Source organism: Coregonus clupeaformis, chromosome 30 (genome assembly GCF_020615455.1).
Source record: "Coregonus clupeaformis isolate EN_2021a chromosome 30, ASM2061545v1, whole genome shotgun sequence".
In the NCBI taxonomy this organism is placed as follows: domain Eukaryota; kingdom Metazoa; phylum Chordata; class Actinopteri; order Salmoniformes; family Salmonidae; genus Coregonus; species Coregonus clupeaformis.
This window is the reverse complement of record NC_059221.1, coordinates 33,347,641-33,360,052: the sequence shown is the minus strand read 5'-3', so window position 1 is coordinate 33,360,052 and position 12,412 is coordinate 33,347,641. Positions and strand designations below refer to the sequence as shown.

Here is a 12,412-nt window from a genome sequence, read left to right as displayed (position 1 = left end):
GCGGTTGGAATCAGACCAAAGGATAGATTTCCACCGGTCTAATGTCCATTGCTCGTGTTTCTTGGCCCAAACAAGTCTCTTCTTCTTATTGGTGTCCTTTAGTAGTGGTTTCTTTGCAGCAATTCGACCATGAAGGCCTGATTCACGCAGTTTCCTCTGAACAGTTGATGTTGAGATGTGTCTGCTACTTGAACTCTGTGAAGCATTTATTTGGGCTACAATCTGAGGTGCAGTTAACTCTAATGAACTTATCCTCTGCAGCAGAGGTAACTCTGGGTCTTCCTTTCCTGTGGCGGTCCTCATGAGAGTCAGTTTCATCATAGCGCTTGATGGTTTTTGCGACTGCACTTGAAGAAACTTTCAAAGTTCTTGAAATTTTCCGGATTAACTGACCTTCATGTCTTAAAGTAATGATGGACTGTAGTTTCTCTTTGCTTATTTGAGCTGTTCTTGCCATAATATGGACTTGGTCTTTTACCAAATAGGGCTATCTTCTGTATACCCCCCCTACCTTGTCACAACACAACTGATTGGCTCAAATGCATTAAGAAGGAAAGAAATTCCACAAATTAACTTTTAACAAGGCACACCTGTTAATTGAAATGCAATCCAGTTGACTACCTCATGAAGCTGGTTGAGAGAATGCCAAGAGTGTGCAAAGCTGTCAGCAAGGCAAAGGGTGGCTACTTTGAAGAATCTCAAATATAAAATATATTTTGATTTGTTTAACACTTTTTTGGTTACTATATGATTCCATGTGTTATTTCATAGTTTTGATGTCTTCACTATTATTCTACAATGTAGAAAATAGTAAAAATAAAGAAAAATCCTGGAATGAGTAGGTGTTCTAAAACTTTTGACTGGTAATGTAAATCTACTTGAAAATCTATGGCAAGACTTGAAAATGGCTGCAATGATCAACAACCAACTTGACAGAGCTTGAAGAATTTTACATTGCACAATCCAGGTGTGGAAAGCCCTTAGAGACTTACCCAGAAAGACTCACAGCTGTAATCGCTACCAAAGGTTCTTCTACGAAGTATTGACTCAGGAGTGTGAAAACTTTATGCAAATTAGGTATGTATGTATTTGGGTAGATGGGTGAGAGAAAAAAATATATTTAATCAATTTTGAATTCAGGCTGTAACAACAAAATGTGGAATACATTAAGGGGTATGAATACCTTCTGAAGGCACTGCATATTTACCTGTCTTAATGGCTGCGAGCTGTGCAGAGCAAGCTCAGGTGCAGCGGCAGGGTGTGAGTATGTGGGGTGTGTGTTGTGTTGAACAGGTAGGGATACGGCAGCAGGGTTTGGGTTCTTGTGGTGTGTATTCTGCAGTTGTGTGTTCTGTTGTTCAGGCAGTGAGTCAGGGTGTGTGTGAGTGGGGAGCTGTGTGTGTGGCTGTGTGTGTGGCATAACACACTGTTGCAAAACAGCGGGGTACATCTGCAGGTGCTGTGGCAGTGTGGGTGCTGCCATGGCCAGCAGGGTTTTGGGTGAGGGTATCAAGGGCACTGAGGTGGGCGGCACCAGAGCATTCCCTATATGCAGGGTGGCGAGGGGCGAGACAGAGGGGGGCAGAGTGGCAGGCTGGCCTGGGGAGAGGTAGAGAGGGGGCAGAGAGGGGGCAGTGGAGGAGGGGTAGGACTGGGGAACAGGGCAGGGGTGAGGGTAGGAGTCACATCCAGCCAGAGAGGTCACCACTTGGATGTTGGGATACGGTGAGGGAAACTGGGAGGAGGAGAAGAAAAGGGTAGAATATGAAAGCAATCAGACACCAGGGTCTGGAGTATGGAACCCATTAGCATTTCCAATTATGTTCTATACTGCAAACCGATCAGGCAAGCAAAAGGCAAATTGCAAAAAATACCATATTCCTAATATAGTGCACAGCTTTTGACCAAAGCACTGCACTATATTGGGTATAGTATGCCATTAGACACAAAGCAAGAGATACCCCAAGCTATACTCAACTAAGAACCAAAGTCCTCTAAGCTTGAGAGGTCAACAGTTTAAAAAGATCAACTTTAGTGGCCAAATGTAATTAGCACATCTACGTACATAGAGTTGGCTACATACAGTATGGTACCAAAAAAAGAGAGACAGTGAATAAAGGACAATCCATCCCAGGTAGCAGTGAAATTGAGAGGGAGGGGTTACCTGGGAAAGGTGTGTTGGTGGCAGAGAAGTGGACATCTGTAGTGGCTGCAACTGCAGAGGGACAGAGGCCTGAGCCAATGGCTGCTGAGGAGGCAGTGCCTGGGCAGGCAGACTACATAATGATTGGTGGTGCTGGGGAAGGCTTTGACCCGCAGGGAGATTCTACAGACAGAGTACGAGAGTGCGAACAAGAGAGAGAACGAAACACACAGACACAGACAGACAGAGAGAGAGAGAGAGAGAGAGAGAGAGAACGAAACACACAGACACAGACAGACAGACAGACAGACAGACAGACAGAGAGAGAGAGAGAGAGAGAGAGAGAGAGAGAGAGAGAGAGAGAGAGAGAGAGAGAGAGAGAGAGAGAGAGCGCGAGAGAACGAAACACACAGACACAGACAGAGAGAGAGAGAGAACGAAACACACAGGCACACAGACAGAGAGAGAGAGAGAGAGAGAGAGAGAACGAGACAGACAGACAGGACAGACAGGACAGACAGGACAGACAGGACAGACGAGAGAGAGAGGGTCTCTGGTTACATCTCTCAATTGGATATCTGCTTTTCCTGCTATTGACCCGAATCAGAATCAGGCTCACATTTCCCATCCTGTCCTTGTGCCTGGAGTCAGCCAGTATATGTGGCTGTTACTGCAGCACACTCCACAGACACAGAACAGGCCTGAGGGACTGCGGAGCTGGCAGATGCAGCGGGGATAAAGGCACTATTATTGTTTTCATTATAGTTTTCCATTATGTCTCCGTTTGGCCACGCTCAGAAGAAACCACTACTACTGGCTCTGTGATTGACCCAACGTCCTCATCCCAGGAGCACCTAAACAAACCTAACGTCCTCATCCCAGGAGCACCTAAACAAACCTAACGTCCTCATCCCAGGAGCACCTAAACAAACCTAACGTCCTCATCCCAGGAGCACCTAAACAAACCTAACGTCCTCATCCCAGGAGCATCTAAACAAACCTAACGTCCTCATCCCAGGAGCACCTAAACAAACCTAACGTCCTCATCCCAGGAGCACCTAAACAAACCTAACGTCCTCATCCCAGGAGCATCTAAACAAACCTAACGTCCTCATCCCAGGAGCACCTAAACAAACCTAACGTCCTCATCCCAGGAGCACCTAAACAAACCTAACGTCCTCATCCCAGGAGCACCTAAACAAACCTAACGTCCTCATCCCAGGAGCATCTAAACAAACCTAACGTCCTCATCCCAGGAGCACCTAAACAAACCTAACGTCCTCATCCCAGGAGCACCTAAACAAACCTAACGTCCTCATCCCAGGAGCATCTAAACAAACCTAACGTCCTCATCCCAGGAGCATCTAAACAAACCTAACGTCCTCATCCCAGGAGCACCTAAACAAACCTAACGTCCTCATCCCAGGAGCACCTAAACAAACCTAACGTCCTCATCCCAGGAGCATCTAAACAAACCTAAAGTCCTCATCCCAGGAGCATCTAAACAAACAGACAGGCAAACCAACAACAGTATTGTCATAAATAAACATTGTTCATCTGACACAAAGGACGCACAGTGTATTGGTTTTCTCTCCCTCCGACAGTGTTATTCAGGTGATTTTGACAGTGTGTATTGAGAGGAAGGGAGATCTACCTGGTTCAGGAAAGCTGGGTTGTAGAGATAGAGTTGGTACTATGAGAAATGAAAACACAGGGTCAGAGAACTGAAACTTCACTCAAAAAGGGGAGCACTGTACTGGGCAGTTACTCTCCATCAGGTTAGCTTTGGCCGGGGAGAGGTAATTACTGCTCAACTACATATCGACCCCTAGCCTTAAGCACTCCATGAAGAGAACAGCTCCACTGAATCCTCTCAATTGTCCACAAGTGCCCAGAGGGCAGGGGTCAGGTTGAAAATTGGGCAACTTGCTAAGTTACTGAAGACTCCTTCAACTTCATATTGACCTCACCTGCTGGCCTGTGGGTAGTGGGGCTGCCTGGGCCTGGCTGTGCTGTGCAGTAGGAGCAGTAGTCCCAGTCTGTTGTTGCACTATGGGGGCCACTGGGTAGGTCTGTGGGGCTGCGGCCTGCTGTGGAGCCAGAGCAGATGGATAGGCCTGACCCATCACACTGGATTGGAGTGATGTGTAGCCTTGCACCGTTGCAGCCTGTGGGGCTATGGGTGGGTAGCTCTGTGAAGCAGAGTTCTGTTGCCCCATCAGGGGTACAGAAGTAGGGTAACTCTGGAGGGTTGAACCTTGCTGCACAGTATGGGCAGGTGACTGGTAGCGCTGGACAACTGGAGCCTGTTGGACAGTAGGCTGGGCCATTGGCTGGCTGTGTTGGGGTAGGGGGACCTGCACAGTCTGTTGGCTGTGCTGCTGAATGGGGACCTGGACAGTCTGTTGGCTGTGATGTATGGGACTAGCCTGTTGGACCGTGGTCTGTGCCATTTGCTGGCTGTGTTGCTGCTGAATGGGGACCTGCACTGTCTGTTGGCTGTGATACATGGGACTAGACTGGCCTGGCTGCAGAATGGGAGGCATGGCTTTGTCTGAGAGGCTGTGTGGGGCTGGGCAAGGCTGGACTGGGGGAGGCACAACAGCAGCTAGAGGCTGTGTTGCTACACTGGGTTCCCGAGTAGGGAGACTGGGTATAGGTACTGTGTGGACCACAGTTGGGGCTACAGATGCATAGCTCTGTGTGGGTGCAGTCTGTTGGAGATGCTCCACTGGAGCTGCGTAGCTCGCTGCAGTTTGAGTCGACTGTTGCAGAGCTGGAGCAACATAACTCTGTGGAGTTGGTGTCCGCTGGATTGGAATTGTTGCTGCTGTGTGCGGCTGCTGCAGGGGCATGGTTGTCGCTGAAAAGCTTGCTGCAGGCTGTTGAAGTGGTACATTTGCAGTTGTATAACTTGCTGCTGTTGCTGTCTGTTGCTGAAGTGGAGCTGGGTAGCTTTGTCCAGAATGATTCTGTTGCAGAGGCATGTTTGATGCCGAGTAATTTGCTGAGGCTGGGGTGTGTTGCAGAGCTGCAGCTGAGAAGCTGGCTGTGGTGGGCATCTGTTGAGTGACCAGGGGAATGGTGGGGTAGCTGTGGCCAGGCTGGAGGTATTGCAGGGGGGTGTGCAGGGCCGGGGCGGAAGCAGGCTGGCCCTGGAGAGATGCATGGTTCTGGAGCAATGTGTGCACAGCACTGGGCTGAGAGGAGAGAGAGAGAGAGACTTGTTAAAGGACAGACAGAGACATTGGGGGTGCTTTTAGGCCCCCGTTAAAAGTTACTGTATTTGACAGTGATGTAAAATATTTCTGAATGAATGAATACATCTAAATATCTGAATCTACAAACTTGGAACAATATAGATAGACATCCTCTACAAGAGAAAAACCAATATGAGCCAAAATACACAGGATGTCAATGATAATGAGTGGCTGAAGGATTAAAATAACAATTTTAAAAACACCCAGACAATGGCAGGGTTAACAGAAGAGGCAGCAGGTGTGCACTACAATAAGGAGGTAGGGGAAGGGGAAGAGGGGTTATGGGAGGTTAGAGGGGACACAGCATCATTCATTCCCTTGGTTTGCAGCAGCCATCTGTTAATTCACTGAGGACTTTCCATGGGCAAGGTGATATGAGCGGGTGTAGAAGGATGGGTTTTGCGTTCTGGCATTCGGTCAGTAAAGCATAAAGAGAAGACATTAACAGGCCAGCTCAAGTTGGCAGCGGGTTAGAGAGTTAGTCAGTCAGCAGTATCTATGGTCCTCCAGAGAACCAGCTTGTCCCAAAGCGCACCAGTAGAACCATGGACTTCTATGGTAGTTTGAAGCTGAGCGGAAGAGAGAGCAGGGTCCAGTCCTATGACAGCAGTAAAACAGAGCCCCTTCTACAGGTTTAAGCAGAGAGTGAAGTCTACAGGAATCAGCTCTACAGGCTGAGCTGAGGGTCGGGGACTATCTCAATAGTCTAAAGTAACTTCCTCTCCTCACCTGCTTTACCCCATCTGCACTGACATCAAGGAATTGGACAGGTGAAAGCAAATTAGTTGTTGGCATCCACCATATTACTTTCACCTATCCTTTGTTAGTTCAGTGCAGATGAAGGAAAGAAGACACTGAGCAAAAGCCACTTCAGACCATTGTGAGATGACCTACCACTCCCGGGGGCTCGGTGGCTCGGTGCTCCCCAGCGCAGTAGCTGGCCCTGCGGTCCTGTGTGGGCTTGGCCAGAGGGGGTGCTGTGTGGCCACCACTGAAGCTGCCTCTCTGGGGTAACTTCAGACTCCCATCCCCATAGCTCCGGGCAGGCTGCTGGGCTGCAGGCAGGTGGAGGAGGGAGGGTTGGCCCTGGTTGGATGGGGTGGTTTTACGGCTGATGATGTTCATCAGGTTCTTTTGTAGTAAGAAGAGGTCAGAGCAGTCACTTCCTATGTGACTTTGACCTTTCACCCCACCTGACCCTGCGGTTGTCGCCGTCCCACAGGGGTGTAGTGGAAAAGGAAAGGCGATGTGCTGTTGCTTGTGCCCCTCCCCCCGTGACTTCAGCAGCAGCAGAGACAAGCAGGCCTGGCAGAGGTGCTTTCTGGGCACACCTTGGTGGTGATGATGGGCAGAGTTTAGACTCATCAGGGTGCCGAGGTCTGAGTGCCTCCGCCCCCCTGACACAGACTTAACCCTGCTCGCATTGGTGGCTTCCAATGTCTGGGATTCCACAGAAGAGTCACTATGACGTCGAGCCTCATAGTGTGTGGGGGCAGGGGGGGCCAGGAGGAGGGGGGCAGGCAAAGCACTCGGAGAAGGGAAGCGGTCCTCTGCCTCGGAGCAGAACTCAGAGGGGCTGCTGTCTGTTTGGTTGTCTGGTGATGTGGGGGCGGGACTGGCAGCTCTCTGTGGGCTGCAGGGCCCAGAGGTCAGAGGTTGCAGGAGCATATGAAGAGTGATTTTGTTGCCTCTTAGAGTGTCAATGACCGATGCACTCCCTCTCCGTGCCGCTGCTCCTGCCCCCACTCGGAGCTCCGGTCCCAGGGCTCCTTTCCACCCCTCGCCCCTTTCACAGGAGCGGGGGTGTGCTGAAGCCAAATACAGACCACTTCGCTGACGCTGAGCCCATACAGGGACCCACAGGCAAAACACATGTTACTTAAAACGACACTTTACACACAATCCACAACCAAAAACTGATGAAAAAAATTCAACACATACACACAATAAAAACATGAAAATGGAATAGGATGGAGATTAATTGGAGAAATCTGAGCAAATGAGATGCAGTAAATCTTTAGGTTGGGCATAAACATAAAATGTGCCTATGTTATTACATTTGTAAATCAATGAGGATCCATACGTGTGTGAGCATTTGCCACATACATATGCATGTGATGGGTATTACTATGCAAATGAGGACATACTGTATGTGCACGTGCTCAATGTGCGTAGAGTGCATGTATGTTATGTCCTGTGTGTGAGTGAGTGTGTGTGTATTAGTTATGCGTGTATGTGTGGTGTACATTTATGATAATGACCCTGTGTATAGTGCACATGCCCTGAGTGTGTGTGGTACAGACCTGCTGTATTGCCATGGTGATGGGCTCCACTAGGGACTGGTAGAGGACATTGTGCTGGCTGCTGTGGGAGTCAGAATACACAGCAGAGCCCAGGCCGCTGTCAAACGTACTGTCTGCTACAGACATACAAAGATTGGGGGTTAGTCTTTACACACAAACTCTACTGTCAAAGGTACAACGTGACAGCGAGAGAGAGGTTACTCAAACACAAATACAGTGGGGAAAAAAGTATTTAGTCAGCCACCAATTGTGCAAGTTCTCCCACTTAAAAAGATGAGAGGCCTGTAATTTTCATCATAGGTACACGTCAACTATGACAGACAAATTGAGAATTTTTTTTCCAGAAAATCACATTGTAGGATTTTTAATGAATTTATTTGCAAATTATGGTGGAAAATAAGTATTTGGTCACCTACAAACAAGCAAGATTTCTGGCTCTCACAGACCTGTAACTTCTTCTTTAAGAGGCTCCTCTGTCCTCCACTCATTACCTGTATTAATGGCACCTGTTTGAACTTGTTATCAGTATAAAAGACACCTGTCCACAACCTCAAACAGTCACACTCCAAACTCCACTATGGCCAAGACCAAAGAGCTGTCAAAGGACACCAGAAACAAAATTGTAGACCTGCACCAGGCTGGGAAGACTGAATCTGCAATAGGTAAGCAGCTTGATTTGAAGAAATCAACTGTGGGAGCAATTATTAGGAAATGGAAGACATACAAGACCACTGATAATCTCCCTCGATCTGGAGAGATCGCAAGATCTCACCCCGTGGGGTCAAAATGATCACAAGAACGGTGAGCAAAAATCCCAGAAACACACGGGGGGACCTAGTGAATGACCTGCATAGAGCTGGGACCAAAGTAACAAAGCCTACCATCAGTAACACACTACGCTGCCAGGGACTCAAATCCTGCAGTGCCAGATGTGTCCCCCTGCTTAAGCCAGTACATGTCCAGGCACGTCTGAAGTTTGCTAGAGTGCATTTGGATGATCCAGAAGAGGATTGGGAGAATGTAATATGGTCAGATGAAACCAAAATAGAACTTTTTGGTAAAAACTCAACTCGTCGTGTTTGGAGGACAAAGAATGCCGAGTTGCATCCAAAGAACACCATACCTACTGTGAAGCATGGGTGCTTTGGGGCTGTTTTTCTGCAAAGGGACCAGGACGACTGATCTGTGTAAAGGAAATAATGAATGGGGCCATGTATCGTGAGATTTTGAGTGAAAACCTCCTTCCATCAGCAAGGGCATTGAAGATGAAACGTGGCTGGGTCTTTCAGCATGACAATGATCCCAAACACACCGCCCGGGCAACGAAGGAGTGGCTTCGTAAGAAGCATTTCAAGGTCCTGGAGTGGCCTAGCCAGTCTCCAGGTCTCAACCCCATAGAAAATCTTTGGAGGGAGTTGAAAGTCCGTGTTGCCCAGCGACAGCCCCAAAACATCACTGCTCTAGATGAGATCTGCATGGAGGAATGGGCCAAAATACCAGCAACAGTGTGTGAAAACCTTGTGAAGACTTACAGAAAACGTTTGACCTGTGTCATTGCCAACAAAGGGTATATAACAAAGTATTGAGAAACTTTTGTTATTGACCAAATACTTATTTTCCACCATAATTTGCAAATAAATTCATTAAAAATCCTACAATGTGATTTTCTGGATTTTTTCCCCTCATTTTGTCTGTCATAGTTGACGTGTACCTATGATGAAAATTACAGGCCTCTCATCTTTTTAAGTGGGAGAACTTGCACAATTGGTGGCTGACTAAATACTTTTTTTCCCCACTGTAAACAAGCACAAACCACCGTATAATACAAACTCTACTGTCAAAGACCAATTCCACCGCGTGACACAAACAGAGAGCACGGTGTCAAATGTATGTGTATGTGACAGGGGGAGGTGTAAGTCTTGTGGGGTTTCACACGTTTCATGTCAGTGGTGTCTCACATGTGACAGAGGTGGCGCTGGCCGGAAGGTTACACAGCCTGGCGTGCTGGTCTGCCTCTGGCTCCTCAGGCTCCAGCAGAGGGGGCTGTCCTGCTTGCGTAGCCCCAGCAGAGGCCCCCTGGGCTGGGGCTGCCTGGGCCCCGAGTCCTGCCTCTCCCTGGCCCACTGGGGGTCCGGCCGATACGGTCCTCTCCCTCCTCCATTTGATCAGCGCTACACGGTCTCGGATAGACTTCCCCACGATCTTAGCATCACTCTCATGGAAGAACCCGGATTCCACCTGTCGGGGAGAGAGGAGTGTAGAAAGAAGAGTATTTTTAGAGTCAATGTGTTAGAGGAAGAGGAGAGAAAACAGGAGAGAGACGGGAGGAGGGAGCGAGAGAGAGAGAGAGGGAGAGAGAGCAGGAAGGGGAAGAGATGGAGAATCTATTTTGAGGATGGGGAAAAAAATACTCTGTCAGCAGCTGGGTTCAGAGGGTTCAGAGAGAATAGTCTGCCTCTGTGTGGAATAAGACAGGATACAGGACAGGTGCATTTAACACAGGGGGTAGGCAACTAGATTCAGCCGCAGGCCGATTTTTAATCGGAGCAAATAGTCGGGGGGCTGGAACATATTTATAATAATTTGTACACTGCAAATTGACCATAATTAAGCCCAAACAGCAGTACTGAGCGATTAACCGAAATGTCAGTTATTTTTGGGTTTTTAAACAACTAATTGACTAACATCGGTTCAATCATTTATTTGTGCACTCAATGTGCACAATACACAGTTTCTCTAGAGATAAATTCAATCAAGCACGAACTGTGTGATGTAGTAGGAAAACGTGGTAATTAACTACAAAGACCATAATCCATTGTCCAGTCTGTGTTTTTACCCTCCTACGAAAAAAACTGAAGAATGCGTGATCGAAAGAGAACTCCCGAAGCAACTGCTCTCTACTTGAAAATAAAGTCATAAACGTATGCCTTATTTACTTAAAAATAAAAAAATTTGTAATTTTGTCAGACAGCACAGGCAGAAGCTCTATAGAGATGAGATGACTTGGAATGAAATAATAGTCATCAAATAAAATACATGTAATATACACAACTGAAATATTTTATTAAAGTAAAGTAATGTGAATAAATAGTTAATAAGTAGTAATGGGCAGTCACTACCATCATGGGACTTTTATTAATTGTTTTATTCTGTGTTGTTTACAGCATTCAACCCACATAATGCATAGAGCATTTAATGTTTTAAAAAATATTGAAACTGAACCGACCTCAAAAAGCTCAGCACTACCAAACAGAGATTGTATTTGAAAATAACCTTTTCATACCTTGATACCAATCACAGCTCTTTATTTGTGGGGATACTTGGGAACAGATTTCCTAAATGTTTTTTTGCTGTTATAATTTAGTGTTTACTAAAAACTTAGGGGGGGGGCCACCAAAAAAATTCATACAATTAAAAGAACTAGCAGGGCGGTTTTGGCCTGTTGCCGACCCTTGATTTAGACCATGGGAAGAGATGGAAGTGTAAAATAAGGAGTTTTTTTTTTAAGGAGGTTTGGAATTAAATAGGAATTATGGCCTGAACCTGCCATAAAACGTTTCAAAATGCTTTCTGTTTTGGCACAGGCTGGCAAATGTATTAATTTCATTGAGTACGTGTCCCATATCTTTAACAATACGATCATTTTGCTTTTAAGACCGTTGTTCACAGTAATTTAATATGTAGTCATTTAATCAACACAAAACTGAATAAAACATGTCATAAACCATGCCCTGAATAAGAAACCAAAGAAGCCTAAGGAGGCATCGTTTCCACTCGCTGAGTAGCAGAGTGCACGACCGGAGACAAGAGCCCCATCGATGAAGATAAACTACATCTCCCATGGTGCACGTCTGTAGAGAAATTAGTCATTGAAGTGGGACAAGGGGTGATTGGAGATGGGGAGTGCCGACAGTGCATCCTCATTGTACTGTGGGCCACATTCTCCCTCTCTCCTCAAAAACGACCGTTACAGCAAGACTTTAAAATGTCTCCAGCATGGAGAGATGGAGGGAGGAAAGCAGGTCAGCTTGCTGTCTGACAAAATAATCGATGGCCCTGACTCTCAGTAACACTAAGCACTGCAGCCTGACCCATTCACAACAGAAATGAACACTCACGACAGCCTGGCCCATTAACAAAAGCAAAGCTTAACACACTGAACACACACAAAACTATGGTAAAGCACACACAAACCCAAGCCTGTCCCACTCACACAAATAGCCTACAGGGTAAAATAAACACTATATTTACAGCTTAAAAACACCATACAGAAACACATGAGCTCACTAATACAAACACAGACAACAATAAAATGCAGGTCACCCAGACATGGTCAAACACAATGACAATGGTTAGTGGATGTTCATCCTGACTTGACGGAATAGACAGTGATGCTGAGGCACGAGAAGAGAGATTCAAACCAGGCACATCTCTGGTGACCTTCACAATGAGATATGAAGAAGAATACAAATAAAGACAAGTCTGCTCATGGCTGTTTTGAAAAGTCAGGACACAACAGAAGAGGACAAACAGACAGAGTTAACCCAGGCCAAAACAAAGACAAAACGTATCCTTTTCTACAATTAACACCACAGTGGTACACTAAATGACCAAAAGTATGTGGACACCTATTCGAACATCTCATTCCAAAATCATCGCAGTCGGCGTTCCAATTCATCCCAAAGGTGTTCGATGGGTTGAGGACT

General features: G+C 46.7%; 1 protein-coding gene across 8 annotated transcripts in view; it reads right to left on the bottom strand.

Annotated features, from left to right (window-relative positions):
- LOC121545392 (serine/threonine-protein kinase WNK2) overlaps positions 1–12,412 on the bottom strand; it is a 73,353-nt gene that overhangs the window by 17,076 nt on the left and 43,865 nt on the right. For 5 of the 8 annotated variants that reach the window (XM_041855878.2, XM_041855881.2, XM_041855882.2 and 2 more), the window contains exons 8-14: positions 9,665–9,944; positions 7,707–7,822; positions 6,298–7,242; positions 4,114–5,343; positions 3,798–3,836; positions 2,165–2,326; positions 1,208–1,735 (exon numbers count right to left, since the gene is read on the bottom strand). In XM_041855878.2, the coding sequence (XP_041711812.2) occupies positions 1,208–1,735; positions 2,165–2,326; positions 3,798–3,836; positions 4,114–5,343; positions 6,298–7,242; positions 7,707–7,822; positions 9,665–9,944 (3,300 nt within the window). The remainder of the gene's footprint in view (positions 1–1,207; positions 1,736–2,164; positions 2,327–3,797; positions 3,837–4,113; positions 5,344–6,297; positions 7,243–7,706; positions 7,823–9,664; positions 9,945–12,412) is intronic. The other 3 variants (XM_041855883.2, XM_041855884.2, XM_041855885.1) reach the window with 2 other exon arrangements.